Genomic DNA, 24,325 nt, shown 5'->3' with positions numbered 1-24,325 from the left:
TAAGTTTTAGAGATAGAGTTTCCCTTTGATAGATGTAAAAATTATAAGAAGGTGGGAGGAGCCAAGATGGCGCCGTGAGTAATTCGGAAGTCTCCTCCCAAAAACATATATTTTTGAAAATACAACAAATGCAGCTATTCCTAAAAGAGACACCAGTAGATATAGTACAGTAGCCAGGCTACATCTACATCTGCGAGAACTCAGCATCACATGAAGCAGGTAATATATAAGCCGCAGCCCAGCGGACCTGAACGTCCCCCTACCCCAGACCCTGGCGGGAAGAAAGAGGAGTCGGAGCAGGGAGGGAGTGAAAGTCCAGGACTGCTAAACAACCAGCTCTAGAAATCTGCACCAGGAGTGCAGACACACGGTGCATGGGGTGCTGGATATTAGAGAAACGGGAAAGCAAAACCTGTGAGCAGGTCCCCACAACTGGAGCCCCTGAGACAAAAGAAAAGCGAGTACTTTTTGCAAGTCTTAAAGGGACCGGGACCTCACAGGTGTACGAAGTCGTCCTGACACATGCACCCCAGCCACTGGGAATCCGGGGAACTCTAAATGACCTAACCCCCTGGGTGGCAGTGCAGCTCTGAAGCCCCTCACAGTGATAAGCAGCCTGCCAGTCATTCCCCCAACTGGCACGGACCCCGACACACGGGCCCAGTACTGGGAGAGCAACAGCACGTGCCAGGGGAGGCAGCGCCAGAGGGGCCTGGGAGATGCTGTGCGAGGCTGTGGCGGAGGCAGCCAAGCAGCGGCGGCAACAAAGCGGCATGCATGAGCCCGCGGTGGCAGCACCAGAGGGGGCCAGGAGCAGCCTGCAGTTGCAGCACCAGAGGGGACCGGGAGCAGCCCGAACGAACCCGCAGCAGCTGTGACCAAGTGGCCTGCACATGCCAGCAGCCTGCAGGAGCTGGCGGAGGAGCAGCCGTGTCCCCAGCAGCTGCTCAGCCCGGTGCACAGCTGCCTGGGCCAGACCCAAAGGCGGCTGTTGGCACACAGCTGCCCGGCAGAGGCGCTGCTTTCATGGGAGAGCGCACCCAGCGCGGCTGCCACTCCCCACAGGGCTCTGTGCTACTCTGATGGAGTCCCCACCCACAGCAGCTTAGGGATTAACCTGGAAGCTGCTCCAAGAGTGCGGGTGACTGACACAGGCAGCAGAGAAGGACAAGATGACCAGCAAGCAGGAAAGTGTCCCGACCTGCAGGACTATCAACGGGGGTAGACGACCTGGAGGAGAGAATGAAGGGGCAAGGGACACAAAGAACGGACAGCAGGAGAGGATGTCTGATCAAGCTGACACAGTTTATTGTTTGCAGGCTCAATTTATACAGGTAGCAAGGAAGGGGTGGGTCAGAAGGTGATTGGGCCTTAGGTGGTGCCGGCGGGAGCGGAGAACATGGAAGAGGAGCAGGAAGTTGGCCATCTTGTGGGTGGGAGTTCGAGGGTGAGTTTCACCCCCTGAGGCAGCAGGTGTTCTTAAGAAGCAGGATGTTGGCAGTATTAGTAGGTCAGTGGAAAGAACAGAGGAGGATGTGTTGCTAAGTAACTTGACTGCAAGGTTTACCTCAATTTAGGCCTTGGCAGGATTTCCTTTTGCTGTTGTCTTAAGGCTAACATTACTTAAGTTCTTTTTAGCTCGCTCCCAACAGGAAAGGACTTTGTTCTCCCAGCTGACACACGTGCTATGGGCCTATAGCTACCTCCATCACCATGAAAAGATAGAAGAATTTAGTCCAGTCCAAAATAGTCCAGACAACCTCTGAGAGAGGACCAAGGGAGATAGACCTAACCAATCTCCCCGAAAAAGAATTCAAAATAAAGGTCATAATCATGCTGATGGATCTGCAGAGAAATATACAAGAGCTAAGGGATGAAGTCTCAAGGGAGATTACAGAAATGAAACAATCTCTGAAAGCACTTAAGAGCAGACTGGATGAGGTGCAAGAGGCCTTTAATGGAATAGAAATCAGAGAATAGGAACACAGAGAAGATGATGCAGAGAGAGATGAAAGGATCTCCAGCAATGAAAGAATATTAAGAGAACTGTGTGACCAATCCAAATGGAACAATATTCGCATTATAGGGGAACGAGAAGAACAAGAGAGAGAAGAAGGGATAGAAAGTGTCCTTGAAGAAATAATTGCTAAAAACTTCCCCAAACTGGGCGAGGAAATAGATGCTGAGACCACGGAAGCACACAGAACTCCCAACAGAAGGAACCCAAAGAGGACAACACCAAGACACATAATAATTAAAATGGCAAAGATCAAGGACAAGGACAGAGTTTTAAAGGCAGCTAGAGAGAGGAAACAGGTCACCTACAAAGGAAAACCCATCAGGCTATCATCAGACTTCTCAACAGAAACCTTACAGGCCAGAAGAGAATGGCATGATATATTTGATGCAATGAAAAAGAAGGGTCTTGAACCAAGAATACTGTATCCAGCACAATTGTCATTTAAATATGGAGGGATTAAACAATTCCCAGACAAGCAAAAGATGAGGGAATTTGCCTCCCACAAACCACCTCTACAGGGTATTTTAGAGGGACTGCTGTAGATGGGAGCACTTCTAAGGCTAAATAGATGTCACCAGAGAAAATAAAATCACAGCAAAGAAAGAAGACCAACCAAATACTAACTAAAGACAAAAAATAAAATCAACTACCCACAATAGCAGTCAAAGGAAACACAGAAGAACACAGAACAAAACACCCAATATATGAAGAATGGAAGAGAAGGAATAAGAAGGGAGAGAAATAATCACCAGACAGTGTTTATAATAGCTCAATAAGCGAGTTAAGTTAGACAGTAAGATAGTAAAGAAGCTAACCTTGAAACTTTGGGAACCATGAACCTAAAGCCTGCAATGGCAATAAGTACATACCTTTCAATAATCACCCTAAATGTAAATGGACTGAATATATCAATCAAAAGACACAGATAATAGAATGGATAAAAAATCAAGACCTATCTATCTATATGCTGCTTACAAGAGACTCACCTTAAACCCAAAGACATGCACAGACTAAAAGTCAATGGATGGAAAAAGATATTTCTTGCAAACAACAGGGAGAAAAAAGTAGGAGTTACAGTACTAGTATCAGACAAAATAGACTTCAGAACAAAGAAAATAACAAGAGATAAAGAAGGACAGTAGATAATAATAAAGGGAGCAGTCCAACAAGAGAATATAACCATTATAAATATATATGCACCCAATACAGGAGCACCAACATATGTGAAACAAATACTAACAGAATTAAAGGATGAAATAGAATGCAATGCATTCATTTTGGGAGACTTTAACACACCACTCACTCCAAAGGATAGATCCATCAGACAGAAAATAAGTAAGGACACAGAGGCACTGAACAGAATACCAGAACAGATGGACCTAATAGACATCTACAGAACTCTACATCCAAAAGCAACAGGATACACATTCTTCTCAAGTGCACATGGAACATTCTCCAGAATAGACCACATACTAAGCCACAAAAAGAACCTCAATAAATTCAAAAGGATTGAAATCCTACCAACCAACCTTTCAGACCACAAAGGTATAAAACTAGAAATAAACTGTACAAAGAAAACAAAAAGGCTCACAAACACATGGAGGCTTAACAACATGCTCCTAAATAATCAATGGATCAACAACCAAATTAATAGAAATCAAGCAATATATGGAAACAAATGACAACAACAGCACAAAGCCCCAACTTCTGTGGGATGCAGTGAAAGCAGTCTTAAGAGGAGCATATATAGCAATCCAGGCATATTTAAAGAAGGAAGAACAATCCCAAATGAATAGTCTAACATCACAATTATTGAAATTGGAAAAAGAAGAACAAATAAGGCCGTAAGTCAGCAGAAGGAGGGACATAATAAAGATCAGAGAAGAAATAAGTAAAATTGAGAAAAATAATAGAAAAAAATCAATGAAACCAAGACCTGGTTCTTTGAGAAAATAAACAAAATACATAAACCTCTAGCCAGACTTATTAAGATAGAAGAGAATCAACACACATCAACAGAATCAGAAACGAGAAAGAAAAAAAATCACCATGGACCCCACAGAAATACAAACAATTATTAGAGAATACTATGAAAACCAATATGCTAACAAGCCAGAAAACCTAGGAGAAATGGACAACTTCCTAGAAAAATACGACCTTCCAAGACTGACCCAGAAAGAAACAGAAAATCTAAACATACCAATTACCAGCAACGAAAATGAAGCGGTAATCAAAAAACTAACCAAGAACAAAATCCCCGGGTCAAGTGGATTTACCTCAGAATTTTATCAGACATACAGAGAAGACATAATACCCATTCTCCTTAAAGTTTTCCAAAAAACAGAAGAGGAGGGAATACTCCCAAACTCATTCTTTGAAGCCAACATCACCCTAATACCAAAACCAGGCAAAGACCCCACCAAAAAAGAAAAGTACAGACCAATATCCCTGATGAACGTAGATGCAAAAATACTCAACAAAATATTAGCAAACCGAATTCAAAAATACATCAAAAGGATTATACACAAGGACCAAGTGGGATTCATCCCAGGGATACAAGGATGGTACATCATTCGAAAATCTATCCTCATCATCCACCATATAAACAAAAAGAAGTACAAAAACCACATGATCATCTCCATAGATGCTGAAAAAGCATTCCACAAAATTCAACATCCATTCACGATAAAAACTCTGAACACAGTGGTTATAGAGGGCAAGTACCTCAACATAATAAAGGCCATATATGATAAACCCACAGCCAACTCCTACTGAACAACGAGAAGCTGAAAGCTTTTCTTCTGAGATGGGGAACAAGACAGGGATGCCCATTCTCCCCACTGTTATTCAATATAGTACAGGAGGTCTTAGCCACGGCAATTAGAGAAAACAAAGAAATACAAGGAATCCAGATTGGTAAAGAAGAAGTTAAACTGTCACTATTTGCAGATGACATGATATTGTACATAAAAAACCCTAAAGACTCCACACCAAAACTACTGGAACTAATATCGGAATTCAGCAAAGTTACAGGATACAAAATTAACACACAGAAATCTGTGGCTTTCCTATACACTAACAATGAACTAACAGAAAGAGAAATCAGGAAAACAATTTCACAATAGCATGAAAAAGAATAAAATACCTAGGAATAAACCTAACCAAGGAAGTGAAAGACGTATACCCTGAAAACTGTAAGACACTCTTAAGAGAAATTAAAGAGGACACTAACAAATGGAAACTCATGCATGCTCCTGGCTAGGAAGAATTAATATGGTCAAAATGGCCAGCCTGTCCAAAGCAATATACAGATTCGATGAATCCCTATCAAAATACCAACAGCATTCTTCAACAAACTGGAACAAATAGTTCTAAAATTCATATGGAACCACCAAAGACCCCAAATAGCCAAAACAATCCTGAGAAGGAAGAATAAAGTGGGAGGATCTCACTCCCCAACTTCAAGCTCTACTACAAAGCCACAGTAATCAAGACAATTTGGTACTTGCACAAGAACAGAGCCACAGACCAGTGGAACAGAATAGAGACTCCAAACATTAACCCAAACATATATGGTCAATTAATATTCGATAAAGGAGCCATGGACATACAATGGGGAAATAAGAGTCTCTTCAACAGATGGTGCTGGCAAACCTGGACAGCTACTTATAAGAGAATTAAATGGATCACTGTCTAACCCCATACACAAAAGTAAATTCGAAATGGATCAAAGACTTGAATGTAAGTTATGAAACCATAAAACTCTTAGAAAAAAACATAGGCAAAAATCTCTTAGACAAACATGAGCGACTTCTTCATGAGCATATCTCCCCGGGCAAGGGAAACCAAAGCAAAAATGAACAAGTGTGACTATATCAAGCTGAAAAGCTTCTGTACAGCAAAGGACACCATAAATAGAACTGAAAGGAATCCCTACAGTATGGGAGAATATATTCATAAATGACAGATCCGATAAAGGATTGACATCCAAAATATATAAAGAGCTCACACGCCTCAACAAACAAAAAGCAAATAATCCAATTAAAAAATGGGCAGAGGAGCTGAATAGACAGTTCTCTAAAGAAGAAATCCAGATGGCCAACAGGCACATGAAAAGATCCTCCACATCGATAACCATCAGAGAAATGCAAATTAAAAGCACGATGAGATATCACCTCACACCAGTAAGGATGGCTACCATCCAAAAGACAAACAACAACAAATGTTGGTGAGGTTGTGGAGAAAGGGGTACCCTCCTACACTGCTGGTGGGAATGTAAATTAGTTCAACCATTGTGGAAAACAGTATGGAGATTCTTCAAAATGCTCAAAATAGACATACCATGTGACCCAGGAATTCCACTTCTAGGAATTTACCCCAAGAATGTAGCAGCTCAGTTTGAAAAAGACAGATGCACCCCTATGTTTATTGCAGCACTATTTACAATAGCCAAGAAATGGAAGCAACCCAAGTGTCCATCAGTAGATGAATGGATAAAGAAGATGTGGTACATATACACAATGGAATATCATTCAGCTATAAGAAGAAGACAGATCCTACCATTTGCAACACATGGATGGAGCTAGAGGGTATTATGCTCAGTTAAATAAGACAGGCAGAGAGAGACAAGTACCAAATGATTTCACTCTTATGTGGAGTATAAGAACAAAGGAAAACTGAAGGAACAAAACAGCAGCAGAATCACAGAATCCAAGAATGGACTAACAGTTACCAAAGGGAAAGGGACTGAGGATGGGTGTGATGGGAGGGGTAAGGGTGGGGAAAAAGAAAGGGGGCATTATAATTAGCATGTGTAGTGGGGGGTAGGCACGGGGAGGACTGCAACACAGAGAAGATAAGTAGGGATTCTGCAGCATCTTACTATGCTGATGGACAGTGACTAATGGGGTTTGTGGGGTTGACTTGGTGAAGGGGGGAGCCTAGTAAACATAATGTTCTTCATGTAATTATAGATTAATGATACAAAAAAAAATTGTAAGAAGGTGATGCATATTTTGCTTCTGGCCATTATAGAGAAACAGGGACTAGATTTATTCTCCCACATTGGAAAACCAGACAAAATGAATCAAACAGTGGTTTTCAGATGTTGAACAACAGGTAGCACAGGATAGTGATTCATGAGAAAAGGGAAACAACGTAGTGCGCTAGCTTACTGGCTAGTGTGAGTTTCCAGACTGTAGGACAAGGAAGTGAAACCTGCACAGAGCCTAGCAGTCTTGCCAAGTTGGAAGAGTCAAGAGTTCAGAGTACAGGTAGGACAAGATGGATAGAATTTGTAAGGCTAGAGGTTCACACAAAGGTTGGGCAAATGTGTGTGTCAATCTGGGCATATGTAAGAGAATATATGTTTGAAACTAAAGGGAGATATCATAGAAAGAAGTAGGTATAACAATTCCCAGAGCAGACACAGGGCCAGGAATAGTTAATGTTTCCAATAAGCTAAGTGAAAAGACCTACCATATAGTGCTTCAAGTATCATCCTCAGGAGTATACTGCCTCAGTAGTGGGACCAAATTAACCCTTGACAAAATACTGATTTGGATCCACATTAAAAAAGCAGGCCTTAAATGGGTCAAGTTAATTTCAAGTGATTTAAGTAGTCCCAGAAAAAAGTCCTAGAATATTTAAACTGAAAAAAATCCAGCACCCAACAATGTAAAACTTATAACGTTTGGCACCTACCAAAGAATTACTGGGTATGAAAATATTTGCAATCACCAGGAGAAAAGTCAGTCAATAGAAACAGACCCTGAAATGACCCAGATAATGGATTTAGTAGACAAGGATATTCAGATAACACCCCATTTATTCAGGAAGGTAGAGAAAAGCATGAGTGTAATGAGCAAAATGAAGATATAAGAATGATCCAGATTTAATTTACTGAGATGGAAAATACAATTACAAGTAAAGACACACTGGATGGGATTAATAGACTGGACATTGCAGAAGAAAAGTTAATGAGTTTTGAAGACATAGCAATAGAAATAAGAATGTCATGCAAATTAATTCCTGTTCCACTTTATCTTGATTTCTTCTGTTACATCTTCATCAGAAGAAATCATGTTTTTACTGAAAGATTGTCAGGGATTCAGAATATCTACCAGCCATTTTGACAGAAGCTTCAGTTCCCTGCACCATTACATTAGTAAACCCTTGCTGTTTTTATAGGTATTGGAGTGAAGTACACACTCACAGGAAGGGCTCTTGGCACCGAACAGTATTTATGACTCTTGGGCTTAGGGTATCATTGTTAGGAAATGGACCTTATGTGTGATTGTTGTTTATGAAAAATTCTGTGAGGATAAATGAAGATTCTGTTACTACTTTATAAAGCATTGTGCAGAAAGACCTCATCTTGATGATTATCATTGTGCTATTAGATATAATAAAATAGATATACTAAAGTTGTTAATTCTGAAACTTTTTGAAAATAGAATGTGCAGTCATTTTTAAGACTCCATGTTCAGACCTCATTCTTATACTATTTCTGGTGCTATATGGAACATATATTTTAATTAAATAATGTTTCCATAATTTTACATTTCTTAACTTTAGAGACACCAAAGGGGTAGTAAGTTCTCAAACTTTTAGGTCTGAGGACCTTTTAAGATTCTTAAAAATTGAAGACCCCAAAGAGCTTTTGTTTAGCATACTTCCTATAATAGAAATTGAAAGAGAAATGTAAAAAGATGTAGTAATTCATATAAATAAAATCCATTAGGTGTTATCATAAGTAACATTTTTTCATGAAAAATAACTTTCTAAAAGAAGTTAGAAAAGCGACATTGTTTGACATTTTTGCAAATACCTTTTATGTCTATCCTAATATACATAGCTGAATTCCTGTATTTGCTTGGGCATTCAGTCTGTTGCAACATGTGGCTTGGATTGAGGTACGTAAAGAAAGTTCATCTTGTACAAATAAGTAGTTAGAAAAGTGAGCAGTATTTTGTAGTATTTTCAATATTTTATTTGGTAGCATACCAAAACTCCAAAAAGAAAGTTTGTTAAATTAATGTGCAATATTGAATCTAACATCTTGTCAGTGAATGTGTAATCTCTCTTACACTAAAATTCATGGTTTATCTTACACTTTTCTTTTTTTTTTTGGTGGTGCTGGTGGTTTTATCTTACACTTTGAGTAGACCTTTTACCATGTATATTTTGTGACATTATGCATTCATTGGTCATTTGGAAAATACTGGTTCACTAAGTATATAAATCTTTTACATGTTGATACATGTCATCATACAATAACAAAAAATCAGATTGATTAATATCATCCACTAGAAATTCTTTTTAAATATTGGGAAGCTGTTAAGCTCACAGTGCTAAGTTTCTCTTGAATGATTGAATTTTATCATTGGCTATAATTTATGTCTGTTGATTTTCTTGATGTGACAAATCTGTATTTGAGAAAATGTTAGCTAAATATTCAACCCAGAATAACCGTAATTTCTGTGCCCATTCAAGTAGAATGTTTTATAAAACATGGCTAGCTCAACTTATAATTTAAAAAATTTTACAAGTACTTTTCTTCAAGACATTGTACTTTAATATGTAGCAGAAGTGCTGTAAGTGCATTTCACATTTTGTTGCAAAGAATGTTAAAAAGATGTACATTCAGAGGTTGAGGTTTAATAAAACTGTTTTTACTGCTTCAAAGACATTCTTATGTGAAACCTTTTTTTTTTCTTTCTTTGAATGCTTGTGCATGGCTGTGAGGAATACCGTGACTACCAGTGTGTTGATGCTGTTGCCTTGATTTTTTCCAAGGCACAAGCAGTTTTGCCCATTACTTTTGCAGCATCAGTGCAAATGTCAACATAGTGGAAAAAGCAAACAATGTCTTTTTTTTTTTCTTAATTATGAAACAGTTTTGACCTCAGTGATCCTTTGAAAAGGTCTTGGGGATCCTGAGCAGTCTGCAGACCACATTTTAAGAACTAATACCATGGGGCATTAACACTAAATGTTACAATAACACTAAAGTTGAGAAACTCCACAAACAGCATTTCACTTAAAACAACCTGTATTAGCACACATAAGGTTGAGGGGGGCGGGTCACAGGGAAGGCAGTATAACAGAGAGAAGACAAGTAGTGGTTCTATAGCATCTTACTATGCTGATGGGCAGTGACTATAATGGGGTATGTGGTGGGGACTTGATAATGGGGGGAATCTAGTAACTATAATGTTGCTCATGTGATTGTATATGAATGATACCAAAACTTTTTAAAAAGCTGTGTTACTTTATTTGCCTCTTTATCAAATAATGCAGGGTGTGGGAAAAATTGAATTGTGGCGGTGTTCTTTAAAGTACCTCAAGTATGTTTATTTAGTAGCTTCATTATAGCAGTTTTAATATTTGTCAAATTCTTTAAACTATTTTTCTTCCAGTCTTCAAAGCTTTTTCTCTGCATTTTGATAAGACTTGAAATTATTTCATAATTTGAGAATGAAAAAACTATGAATAAATAGTTTTAATACACTTTAAAAAATCATTTTAGGCAGGCATTCCAGACCCTCCAAATATGTCAGAAGAATTAATCCAATTGAAAGCCAAGGAGCGACACTTTTTGGAGCAATTGTTAGATGGGAAAAAGTTAGAAAATTACAAAATTCCAGTACCAATCAATGCAGAACTCAGAAAATATCAACAGGTAAAGTTTTATACTTATCTTGTAAATACGACTAGTGACTCTTCCTTTAAGTGTACCTTAAAGAGTTTGAAAAATTGACTTAATAAAATCTTGTGTTTACTGTCTTATGACCATTGACCATTTATTTCTGTTACCTATTAAAAAATGCAGATTTTTGATATGAGTAAACATGTTTTCTACAAAAAAAATTTTTTTTGTATAATCTCTTCATGTTTATAATTTTTCTCTGTCTCCCAACCTTTTAGGATGGTGTGAACTGGTTAGCATTTCTTAATAAGTATAAACTTCATGGGATTCTGTGTGATGACATGGGTTTAGGAAAGACTTTACAGTCCATCTGCATATTAGCAGGAGATCATTGTCACAGGTAATTTAAAATGTTATTTTAAAAGAAGACTTCCAGATGCTGAAAAGTGTAAGCAAGCTGGTTAATTTATTGTGTCTTGTTGTAAAGGGCCCAAGAATATGCAAGATCAAAATTGGCTGAATGTATGCCACTCCCTTCATTGGTAGTTTGCCCACCAACATTAACAGGTCATTGGGTGGATGAAGTAGGTAAATTTTGCTCCAGAGAATATCTCAATCCATTGCACTATACTGGACCTCCTACTGAAAGAATAAGGTAAGAACTATATAATGCCAAAATGTTTAATCTTCTGCTTTATGTAGTTTAGAAGAATAAAATTTATTAAAAATGAGTTCATTAGCATCTTTGGTTGTCAGCCATAGAAACTTCATGCATTGTTAACAATCAATTGGGCTTTTTAGGTATCAGAGCTAGGAAACTATTAGAAACCAAAGCCGTTCTCTATGCCCTTCTTGGAAGCCTTATGATCATAGCGTCTTCTTCCCTAAAAGCTCCCTCTTGTTGCCTCTCCCTATAAGTGCTTTACCATACCATACCATAGCATCATGAGAGTTCTAGAGCTTTTCCCTTTCTCTGTTAACTAGTACATCTCTTATGTTCCTAAATATATATTTCAAAGAGCAGAATCTCATTGATTTTGGTTCAGCTTTTAAAGCTTGGATTGTCATAGGTTGCTGCCTATTAGTCCATAGATTCGCTGCCCTTCTGTATTAATAATAGTTAACATATTGAGCACTTACTGGCTAGACAGTATTCTAAGCAGTTCTACATTTATGTAGAACGGTGTATTGTGTATTCTAACAATCACTTTATGAGGTGTGGGTACTGTTAGTTCCCAATTTAGAGATGAGGAGTCTAAAACATGGGGACTGGATCCAAGGTCACTCAGATAAAATTGACTGAGCAGAATGAGCGTTTGAACACTGTCAGCTCAACAGCTTTCACTCTTAAAGATACTGTAGTGTCTGCTAGTTAAAATTCATTCGTTTACAAGTGAAACTCAACTCAAACTAGCATAAGCAAATGGGAAATTCATTAATCCACTAAATTGAGAATTTAAGGGGTGAATTCTTGCTTCAGGCATATCTAGATTAGTTTGATTTGCTCTTCCTCCTTATACATAACTTGCTCTGTTGGTATTTGCTGGATTTTGGTCTACTGTTTGTGGATAACATGATCATGGACACTGTTAGGCTCATGTTCTCTTAGGTTGACAGCTGAAATTTCTCTCCCATCATGAGTATGTCAGTGCTACAGATGATGGACTGGTCTTCTTTGTGTCATGCTCCCCAAATCAGCTTTTGTCGTCAGGGGATAAAATACTGTGACTAGCTTAACCTGATTTACATGCTTCATCTCTTTAGTGATGATGGGGACATGTGATTAACAGCTCCCTCTGCCCCAGCCAGCACAACATGGAGTAGTGGAAGGATAGTGTCTCCGGGGAGGAGGTGTGTGCAGGTACATTTCAAGTGCCCACCACTTTTGAGTCAAAGATCCATCTTTTTTTTTTTTCAAGAACAGTAAGATTTATTAAAATGTATTTGCATTCAACTCATGTATACATACAAATACATGTATGTGTAACTGATTAGGGTCCCCACATTAATAACTTCCGTAGGGTAAATTTTCTTTTAGTACTCAAAATAATCCAAGCCCCATTCCTCTTAGGAAGCAGAGCCTTCCTCAGTATTTCTGAGGGGTACCCAACCTGGTTAGGAAGTAAGATTCTTTAATATTTCCTGTTCTCAGAGCAGTTATTTATTTATTTTTTGTATTAAGGTATTATTGATATACACTCCTATGAAGGTTTCACATGAAAAAACAATGTAGTTAGGTTACTACATTTACGCATATTATAAAGTCCCCACCAATACCCCAATGCAGTCACTGTCCATCATTGTAGTAAGATGCCACAGATTCACTGTTTGTCTTATCTGTGTACAGATTTCCCTGTGACCCCCACACATTGGGTACTAAACATAATACCCCTTAGTCCCCTTCTCCGTCTCTCCCACCTACCCTCCCACACCCCTCCCCTCTGGTAACCACTAGTCCCTTCTTGCAGTCTGTGAGTCTGTTGCCATTTTGTTCCTTCAGTTCTCCATTGTTATACTCCGCAAATGAGGGAAATCATTTGGCACTTGTCTTTCTCCGCCTGGCTTATTTCACTGAGCATAATATCCTCCAGATCCATCCATGTTGTTGCAAATGGTAGGATTTGTTTGTTTCTAATGGCTGAATAGTATTTCATTGTGTGTATATACCACATCTTCTATATCCATTCATCTACTGATAGACACTTGTGTTGCTTCCATATCTTGGCAATTGTAAATAGTGCTGCGATAAACATAGGGGTACATATGTCTTTTTGAATCTGAGAAGCTGTATTCTTTGGTTAAATTCCAAGGAGTGGGATTCCTGGGTCAAATGGTATTTCTATTTTTAGTTTTTGAGGAACCTGCCTACTGCTTTCCACAATGGTTGAACAAGCTTACATTCCCACCAGCAGTGTATCAGGGTTCCCCTTTCTCCACATCCTCACCAGCATTTGTTGTTCTTAGTCTTTTCGATGCTGGCCATCCTTATTGGTGTGAGGTGATACCTCATTGTGGTTTTAATTTACATTTCCCTGATGATTAGTAATGTGGAGCATCTTTTCATGTGTCTGTTGGCCATCTGAATTTCTACTTTGGAGAATTGTCTCTTCATATCCTCTGCCCATTTTTTAATTGGGTTATTTGCTTTTTGGGTGTTGAGGTGTGTGAGTTCTTTATATATTTTGGATGTTAACCCCTTGTCAGATATGTCATTTATAAATATATTCTCCCATAGTATAGGATTCCTTTTTTGTTCTGTTGATGGTATTCTTTGCCATACAGAAGCTTTTTAGTTTGATGTAGTCCCATGTGTTTATTTTTGCTTTTGTTTCCCTTGCTCAAGGAGATGCGTTCAGGAAGAAGGTGCTCATGCTTATATTCAGGAGATTTTTGCCTGTGTTGTCTTCTAAGAGTTTTATGGTTTCATGACTTACATTCAGGTCTTTGATCCATTTCAAGTTTACTTTTGTGTATGGGGTTAAACAATAATCCAGTTTCATTCTCTTGCATGTAGCTGTCCAGTTTTGCCAACACCAGTTATTGAAGAGGCTGTCATCTCCCATTGCATGTCCATGGCTTCTTTATTATATATTAATTGACCATATGTGGTTGGATTTATATCAGGGCTCTCTAGTCTGTTCCATTGGTCTGTGAGTCTGTTCTTGTGCCAGTACCAAATTGTCTTGATTACTGTGGCTTTGTAGTAGAGCTTGAAGTTGTGGAGCATAATCCCCCCAGCTTTATTCTTCATTCTCAGGATTGCTTTGGCTATTCAGGGTCTTTGGTGGTTCCATATGAATTTTAGAACTGTTTTCTCTAGTTCGTTGAAGAATGCTGTTGGTATTTTGATAGGAATTGCATTGAATCTGTAGATTGCTTTAGGCAGGGTGGCCATTTTGACTATATTAATTCTTCCTATCCATGAGCACCACATGTGTTTCCATTTATTGGTATCTTCTTTAATTTCTCTCATGAGTGTCTTGTAGTTTTCAGAGTATAGTTCTTTCACTTCCTTGGTTAGGTTTATTCCTAGGTATTTTATTCTTTTTGATGCAAATGTGAATGGAATTGTTTTCCTGATTTCTCTTTCTGCTAGTTCATTGTTAGTGTATAGGAATGCCATCGATTTCTGTGTATTAATTTTGTATCCTGCAACTTTGCTGAATTCAGATATTAGATCTGGTAGTTTTGGAGTGGCTTCTTTAGGATTTTTTATGTACAATATCATGTCATCTGCAAACAGGGACAGTTTAACTTTTCCTTCCCAATCTGGATGACTTCTGTTTCTTTGAGTTGTCTGATTGCTGTAGCTAGGACCTCCAGTACTATGTTCAATAGAAGTGGGGAGAATGGGCATCCTTGTTCCCAATCTTAAAGGAAAAGCTTTCAGCTTCTCGCTGTTAAGTATAATGTTGGCTGTGGGTTTGTTATATATGGCCTTTATTATGTTGAGGTACTTGCCCTCTATACCCATTTTGTTGAGAGTTTTTATCATGAATGGACGTTGAATTTTGTCAAATGGTTTTACAGCTATGGAGATGATCATTTGTTTTTTGTCCTTGTTTTTGTTGATGTGGTGGATGATGGATTTTCTAATGTACTATCCTTGCATCCCTGGAATAAATCCTAGTTGATCATGGTGGATGATCTTTAATGTATTTTTGAATTCAGTTTGCTAATATTTTGTTGAGTATTTTTGCGTCTATGTTCATCAGGGATATTGGTCTGTAATTTTCTTTTTTTGTGGTGTCTTTGCCTGGTTTTGGTATTAGAGTAATGCTGGTCTCATAGAATGAGTTTGGAAGTATTCCCTCTTCTTCTACTCTTTGGAAAACTTTAAGGAGGATGAGTATTAGGTCTTCATTAAATGTTTGATAAAATTCAGCAGTGAAGCCATCTGGTCCCGTAGTTTTGTTCTTACATAGCTTTTTGATTACCAGTTCAATTTTGTTCCTGGTAATTGGTCTGTTCAGATTTTTTGTTTCTTTCTGGGTCAGCCTTGGAAGGTTGTATTTTTCTAGAAAGCTGTCGATTTCTTCTAGGTTATCCAGTTTGTTAGCATATAATTTTTCATAGAATTCTGTAATAATTGCTATTATTTCTGTGGTATCCTGAGTGATTTTTCCTTTCTCTTTTCTGATTCTGTTTATGTGTGTAGACTTCCATTTTTTCTTGATAAGTCTGTCTAGGGGTTTATCTATTTTGTTTATTTTCTCAAAGAACCAGCTCTTGCTTTCACTGATTCTTTCTATTGTTGTATTCTTCTCCATTTTATTTATTTCTGCTCTGATCTTTATTATGTCCCTCCTTGTACTGACTTTGGACTTCATTTGTTCTTTTTTTTCTAGTTTTGTTAATTGTGAGTTTAGACTGTTCGTATGGGATTTTTCTTCTTTCCTGAGGTAGGTGTGTATTGCAGTGTACTTTCTTCTTAGCATGGCCTTCGCTTCATCCCATGGATTTTGCGATGTTGAGTTATTGTTGTCATTTGTCTCCATATATTGCTTGATCTCTGTTTTTATTTGGTCATTGATTCTTTGGTTATTAAGGAGCATGTTGTGAAGTCTCCATGTGTTTGTGGGATTCTTCATTTTCTTTGCGTAATTTATTTCTAGTTTCATACCTTTATAGTCTGAGAAACTGGTTGGTACAATTTCAATCTTCTTGAATTTACCGAGGCTCTTTTTGTGACCTAGTATATGATCTATTCTTGAAAATGTTCCATGTACACTTGAGAAGAATGTGTATTCTATTGCTTTTGGGTGTAGAGATCTGTAGATGTCTGTTATGTTCATCTGTTCTAATGTGTTGTTCAGTGCCTCTGTCCTTACTTATATTCTGCCTGGTTGATCTGTCCTTTGGAGTGAGTGGAGTGTTGAAGTCTAGAATGAATGCATTGCATTCTATTTCCCCTTTTAATTCTGTTAGTATTTGTTTCACATATGTAGGTGCTATTGTGTTGGGTGCATACATATTTATAATGGTTATATCTTGTTGGAGTGACTCTTTTATCATTATGTAATGTCCTTCTTTGTCTCTTGTGACTTTCTTTGTTTTGAAGTCTATTTTGTCTGATACAAGTACTGAAGCTCCTGCTTTTTCCTCCCTATTAGTTGCATGACATATCTTTTTCCTTCCCTTCACTTTTAGTCTGTGTATGTCTTTGGGTTTAAAATGAGTCTCTTATAGGCAGCATATAGATGGGTCTTGTTTTTTTATCCATTCAGTGACTCTGTGTCTTTTTATTGGTGCATTCAGATCATTTACATTTAGGGCAATTATCGATAGGTATGTACTTATTGCCATTGCCGGCTTTAGATTCGTGGTTACCAAAGGTTCAAGGTGAACTTCCTTACTATCTAAGAGTCTAAGTTAACTAACTTAATATGCTATTACAAACACAATCTAAAGGTTCTTTTTTTTCCCTCCTTTTTCTTCCTCCTCCATTCTTTATATATTAGGTATCATATTCTGTACACTTTGTCTATCCCTTGATTGACTCTGTGGGTAGTTGATTTAATTTTGCATTTGCTTAGTAATTAACTGTTCTACTTTCTTTACTGTGGTTTTATTACCTCTGGTGACAGCTATTAAACCTCAGGAACACTTCTATCTATAGCAGTCCCTCCAAAATACACTTTAGAGACGGTTTGTGGGAGGTAAATTCTCTCAGTGTTTGCTTATGTGGAAATTGTTTAATCCCTCCTTCAAATTTAAATAATACTCTTGCCGGATAAAGTATTCTTCATTTGAGGCCCTTCTGCTTCATTGCATTAAATACATCATGCCACTCCCTTCTGGCCTTTAAGGTTTCTTCTGTGAAGTCTGATGATAGGCTGATGGGCTCTCCTTTGTATGTTTTCTTATTTCTCTCTCTGGCTGCTTTTAATAGTCTGTCCTCATCCTTGATCTTTGCCATTTTAATTACTATATGTCTTGGTGTTGTCTTCCTTGGATCCCCTGGTGGTGGGAGATCTGTGCACCTCCATGGCCTGTGAGACTATCTCCTTCCCCAAATTGGGGAAGTTTTCATCAATTACTTCCTCAAGGCATGTTCTATCCCTTTTTCTCTCTCTTCTTCTTCTGGTACCCCTAGAGATCCTTTTTTCTCTCTGTGCCTCAGCTTCTTTGTATTCCTCTTCTCTAATTTCTATTTCATTTATCATCTCCTCCACCATAGCTTATCTGTTTTTTTTTAGTTTTTTATTAAGGTATGATTGATACACACCCTTATGAAGGTTTCACATGAAAAAACAATGTGGTTACTACATTTACCCATATTATCAAGTCCCCACCCATACCCCAATGCAGTCACTGTCCATCAGTGCAGCAAGATACCACAGATCCACTATGTGCCTTCTCTGTGCTACACTGTTCTCCCCGTGATCCCCCACACCATGTGTACTAAACACAATACCCCTCAATCCCCTTCTCCCTCTGTCCTCACCCACCCTTCCCCACTCCTCCCCTTTGGTAACCACTAGTCCCTTTTTGGAGTCTCTGAGTCTGCTGCTATTCTGTCCTTCAGTTTTGCTTCATTGTCATACTCCACAAATGAGGGAAATCATTTGGCATTTGTCTCTCTCTGCCTGGCTTATTTCACTGAGCATAATATTCTCCAGTTCCATCCATGTTGTTGCAAATCGTAGGATTTGTTTGTTTCTTATGGCCACATAGTATTCCATTGTGTATATGTACCACATCTTTATCCATTCATCTACTGATGGACATTTAGGTTGCTTCCATATCTTGGCTATTGTAAAAAGTGCTGCAATCAACATAGGGGTGCATATGTCTTTTTCAATCTGAGAAGTTGTATTCTTTGGGTAAAGTCCAAGGAGTAGGATTCCCGGGTCAAATGGTATTTCTATCTTTAGTTTTTTGAGGAACTTCCATATTGCTTTCCACAGTGATTGAACTAGCTTACATTCCTACCAGCAGTGTAGGAGGGTTCCCCTTTCTCCACATCCTCACCAGCATTTATTGTTCTTAGTCTTTTCGATACTGGCCATCCTTACTGGTGTGAGGTGATATCTCATTGTCGTTTTTATTTGCATTTCCCTGATGATCTAATCTGCTTTTAATACCCTCCATTGTGATTGGATCTCCATCCTAAATTTGTTCCTGAGTTCTTGAATATTTTTCTCTACCTCCATAAGTATGTTAATGATTTTTATTTTGAAATCCCTTTCAGGAAGATGCATGAAGTCGATTTCATTTGAATCTTTCTCAGCTGTTGTATTCATAATTTTACTTTGAACCAGTTTCCTTTGGCATTTCATATTTGTATCTGGCGCCCTCTAGTGCCCAGAGCTCTACTCTCTGGAGCTGCTCAGTCCCTGAAGCAATGTCGGTGTTCGCAGGGGAGCGGTATTGGTGCCTGGGGGGAGGAAAGAGCTGTTTCCTGCTTCCCGGCTACTATGCCTGCCTCCACTGCTAGAACCAGTGAGCTGAGCACACAGGTATAAGCCTCTGTGCACCTGGACAATTTTGTTTATCTGTCCTTTCTCCTGAGCAGTAAGCTCTGTGCAATCCTTGCCCCTTTAGCAGCCCTCTTGCCGTTAGGAAGTCTCTCAGACTGCCCGCCTTTCTTTTGTCTCAGAGCAGCTGGATATGGATCCCTGCTTTCCACAAGAGGCTGGAATCTCAGTCTCTCCAGGAATTCTGCCTTAGCTTTCCAACTCACTAATCATGAGAGTACCATGAAGGCACTATGAAATGTAGGTTTGTGCTTCCAGAGCAGATCTCTGGAGTTAGGTATTCAGCAGTCCCAGGCTTCCACTCCCTCCCTGCTCCATTTCTCTTCCACCCGCCGGTGAGCTGAGGTTGGGGAAGGGCTTGGGTCCCGCCAGGCCACAGCTTTGGTACATTACCCTGTTCCATGAGGTTTATTCTTTTCCCCAGGTGTATGCAGTTTGGCGCAGTCCTCTTTCCTGTTGCTCTTTCAGGATTAGTTGTATTAATTATATTTTCGTATTATATGCAGTTTTAGGAGGAAACCTCTGTCTCATCTCTCACGCTGCCATCTTTAATCCTGTCTCCTGATCTCTTTTCTAAACAGACTGAGTTAAGACAACAAGGCCAAGTCATAAGAATGGCAGGCAGTAGGGTCATTGTCGTCACTGAAGCAGAGGGGATGTGGGCTTAGGCAAACAAAAAGCACCTTATAAAATAGTAGCTGTAATTTCTACTTTTAAATTACATTACGGTCCTTGCAGATTCCCTGTTTCCTAATCTTCTTTATTTTTAAAATACAGGTTACAGCATCAAGTAAAAAGGCACAATCTTATAGTGGCTTCGTATGATGTTGTCAGGAATGACATAGATTTCTTTAGGTAAGATTAAGATTTTTTTTCTTCAGAAAAACTTAGTATCAGATTTGAAGAGACTTAAAATTTCACTGCCTCAATAATCTTAATATAGATCCTGACATACAGTAAAAGGTGCTACATTTTTTTGTTTATTCTCCCTTAGAAATATTAAATTTAACTACTGTATTCTTGATGAAGGCCATGTCATCAAAAATGGAAAAACAAAATTGTCAAAAGCAGTAAAACAACTGACTGCTAATTACAGGATTATTCTTTCTGGAACACCAATCCAGGTAATTATTTACTGTTCTCTCTCTAAAAAAAAATTTTTTTTTTGCCATGTGGAGAGCAGGCTTGGCATTTGTCAGTGAATTAAAGAAGAATTTTTGTTTTTTTGTTTTTTTTAGTGTATCAGAATCATTTCTAATTATTAGCTTGCTTTTATAATGGTTCATTTAGTGTACAGCAGTAGCTGAGCAAACCAGGTTTTAAAAGTTATGGTTGAAATGTAGTTTAAATGTAGTTACATGTAATTAAAATGTAGTTTTAAATGTGGGCTGTGTAGATAGAAGCCTTGTGTTAAGAGTATGGGGGGGACACTAGTTTGGCCCTCTCTTCCTCACTGGCTGGCTATTCTCCTTCTGTAGTGTTAAACCACAGTCTGATTTAACATTGAAAAGCTAGGGCTGATTCAGAGGTAAATCATCATATAGTAGAGGTGTGAATACCTGAGGTTGGTTAGGCAATTGAAAGGAGAGATTGTAGAGGTTTCTCTTGGGAAAGTAAATGGGTGAATATGTAGATGTCTTTAGATACCTTTGAGAGGTTCTGTTACCTTCCAGAGTAATTGGTTGCAAATGTTCACACCTAGCTTGGCCAGCCAACTCTGATGGGAAGACACCCTCCACCATTCTCCAATTAGTGAGAGGGTAAACACCAGGTGACCTCAAAGACTCCTCTAAGAAAATTTGATAGTTCTTTACTTATGTATTTGTTACTTTTCTTTTAAATGTATTTTTGGTGATGGGCTGATTATTATAAGTGTTGGGGTTTTATCCATTAAGTGAACAAAATGGAGATTTTAATAAGCACAAGAGATAATTATAAGCATTTAAAAATGTAATAGAACAGAAGATACACTTAAAAGGAGAAAAAAGACTCTGGGCTGGAATTATCAAGATTTGTTTTGCTTCAATTTAAACTTATATGAAAACTTCACAGTATTTTTAAGTAAATTGCTCTACAACAAAAGTTTTTTGGTTTTCTGTTTGATTGCTTAAAGGCCTTCCTTTTCCCCCTTCCCCACCTGCACAAAGCCCTAAAGCCGTAAGGTGAGTTTCTGCACTTAGGAGCCATGGCAGCCGAGAGCCTGACTGAGACTGGGAGGGTGTCCAATTGGGAGGGCTTCTGGAAGAGGTTAGGAGGTGGGGTTGTGCCTTAGGTTCCACACATAATTGGGAAAACATCCAAAATGAAAAGGTGTGCATTCCTTTATTTTTTCCATGAAACTTCAGCAATAGCACTGGAAAGAACCTGTGCCTGTTTCTTACAGCCCATAAATACTGGATAGACTTGACCTATGACCACTCTTCTAGGTTTTCTTTTGCTGAAGTGGTGATACTGGCCAAATTCCTAAAAATCTTGCTGTTAACTTGAATGTCAAAGTTAAAATAATCCGAAACATGTTCATCTTACTGCTCTTCTATTTACTGCTTGATGGATGCCACCAGTGGACTAAGGCTTGTTCTGGTGGAGGGGACTTTAAATAGGATAGAGGCTTTTAACTAAGCATGCTGACATGAATTTTACAGTCTTAAACTGAATACCTAAAAATGTGGTTGTAATTTCTCTTCCATGCTTTCATTGATGTTCCATTTTTAAGTTTAAGGAAATAATCCCAGTACAGAAGATAACTGGTGTTCCTTTCTTATATTCAGAACAACGTTTTGGAGCTGTGGTCATTATTTGACTTCCTCATGCCAGGATTTTTGGGGACTGAACGCCAGTTTGCTGCTCGATATGGTAAACCTATATTAGCAAGCAGGGATGCTAGAAGTTCCAGTCGAGAACAAGAAGCAGGTATGAAAAAGAGATATAATTATATAGTCTGTGCAAGAAAATATAATTAATTACTAACTTCTGTGAACCTGTTTTCCCTTAATATTAACAGGTGTTCTTGCAATGGATGCTCTGCATCGTCAAGTCCTTCCATTTCTTTTGAGAAGAATGAAAGAAGATGTTTTGCAGGATCTTCCACCTAAAATTATTCAGGACTACTATTGCACTCTTAGTCCTCTCCAGGTAGGAATCTAGTGATTGTGATTGTGGTTTTGGTGGTATGTTTATTAGTAGAATGCTTTGAATAAGCCACAAAAATATTGAAAAAGGGGGATTGATTAACCTTCGGCTTTATCACTCTAAGCTAGCTTCTCCTTCTCTAGACTTTAGGAATATTTTGTTTCAAACAGATGTAGCTAAGACCTAAATGAATCTGTTTGGATATGTGGGTATACATTTGGCATGTTCATTTTGAATATAGCATTGAAACAAAATCTAGTATCATAGTTGCTTTCTTATATCTAGTTAATTGAAAAAGTTCCAAGGTTTAATTGAAGAAGAAATAAGCCAGTGTTTATTGGGGCCAAAAATCTGCCTATAATGTTTAAACTTCACAACAGCATCATAGATGTTGTCAATCTCCATCTTTGCAAATAAGGAAATTAAGCTCAGAAAAGTCAAGTAACTTGCTCAAGGTTATTATATCTTAAAATATATCAGCGCTGAGTTTCAAACCTTAGGTAGTGAGACTTTATCCCTTTTAAAATATTAGTGTATTGTCCATAAATTTTTAAAATAAATTTTGGCTTCTGCACAGTTCTGGTTTTGTACACAGAGACCATTATCAATGGAATTTATTGTATGCCTTTCCTTGTGTAATATTTTGTAAGGAGAAACTGTCCCTTGTCTCTTAGTAAGACATGTCCTATAATCAGAATTTTCTGTTGACTACTTATGTTCTAGGTTAGCATGAATCAATCTGTTTCAGTATTACATTGATTTAGTATGGTCAAATGAATAGAAGATGTACAGACATATCCAGAAATTTACCTTTTTAACCTCCAGTGTATATAGACAGTTAATCTGTTACTCAGCATTATCTGTACAACTTGAGTTTAGTGGGCACTGCTCTAATCTAGATGCTAATAGCTCTGTGATCATTTATATTATCTACCTCCTCTCTTTTGGGTTCCATTCCTCATTTGTAAAAATCGGATTAATATTTCTTGATTATTATAGGGGTAAAAGATGAAAACTTTTAAAAATAAGTACAATAAAGAAAAGGTGCGATGTTAAAAAAAAACTGGAGATATACTAGAGGTAGTAAAACACTGGCATAAAAAATGTTTAAGTAGCCTGGAGGAAGGGAGATGGAGAGGGAAGTGACATTTGGCTTTATTTAGCATCCACACATTTTTATACTCTGACTTCCACTCTCTAGCACTCTAGGTTTTCTTCCTTTTTACATTGTTTTAGCATGTATGAAGTAGTAACCCAGACCACAAAGAATGCTTTAAACTTAATATGAATTCCCCTTTTCGGCAGCCGTAGTATTCTTCTAAAATTTGGTCTCTTGGAATATACCTTAGTGTTTTGACCATATAACTTCACATAAGAAATATTTTCTCCTTTACTTGTAAGGGTTCAGGTTCTCTTTCATTGTTAATACATTTATCTCCTGAAAAGAGTGGAAAACTTGGGTGTAGGACTGTTTGACTAGTTTTTTAGTATTTTAGCAGTCAAACCTAATGTATTTTCTAAATGTAACTTCAAAGGAATTTACCCAGATACAGTGGCTAATCTGTAATGAGCAATGAAGTATGGGTATCATCATTTTCTTCAGTGAAGGGTGATTTAAATTACTGTTCTTAATGTCATTTTCTAGTTACATTCTTAACAACTGAAAATAAATATACTTTTTGCTTTTGTGGGGGAAATTTTACAGGTTCAGCTTTATGAGGATTTTGCTAAGTCTCGTGCCAAGTGTGATGTTGATGAAACAGTTTCTTCAGCTGCACTTTCTGAAGAAACTGAAAAACCAAAGCTTAAAGCTACAGGCCATGTATTCCAGGTATAGATTACAGTTTACTTTTAAATGTTGTTGAGGAATGTTTTTTTCCATTGCAACAGTTTTTACTTGGAACACTAAAATATAGGTTTATTCAAATTTTCTCAATATTATGTATACATTCTTAAAAATAGGTAAAAACACCAATGTAATTTGTTTTCATGAGTTCATAATTACTAATAAGAAATTTAATACTAAAATTAAATGTAAAAATGCAA

At 37.9% G+C, this 24,325-nt stretch overlaps 1 protein-coding gene across 2 annotated transcripts in view; it reads left to right on the top strand.

The window, feature by feature from the left end:
- BTAF1 (B-TFIID TATA-box binding protein associated factor 1) overlaps positions 1 to 24,325 on the top strand; it is a 131,971-nt gene that overhangs the window by 94,607 nt on the left and 13,039 nt on the right. For both annotated transcript variants that reach the window (XM_073240707.1, XM_073240706.1), the window contains exons 26-33: positions 10,551 to 10,703; positions 10,949 to 11,070; positions 11,158 to 11,325; positions 19,928 to 20,005; positions 20,145 to 20,274; positions 21,919 to 22,060; positions 22,152 to 22,282; positions 23,985 to 24,110. In XM_073240707.1, coding sequence (XP_073096808.1) covers positions 10,551 to 10,703; positions 10,949 to 11,070; positions 11,158 to 11,325; positions 19,928 to 20,005; positions 20,145 to 20,274; positions 21,919 to 22,060; positions 22,152 to 22,282; positions 23,985 to 24,110 — 1,050 coding nt within the window. The remainder of the gene's footprint in view (positions 1 to 10,550; positions 10,704 to 10,948; positions 11,071 to 11,157; positions 11,326 to 19,927; positions 20,006 to 20,144; positions 20,275 to 21,918; positions 22,061 to 22,151; positions 22,283 to 23,984; positions 24,111 to 24,325) is intronic.

This window comes from Manis javanica, chromosome 7, assembly GCF_040802235.1.
Source record: "Manis javanica isolate MJ-LG chromosome 7, MJ_LKY, whole genome shotgun sequence".
NCBI lineage: Eukaryota > Metazoa > Chordata > Mammalia > Pholidota > Manidae > Manis > Manis javanica.
This window is presented reverse-complemented; position numbering and strand designations above follow the sequence as displayed.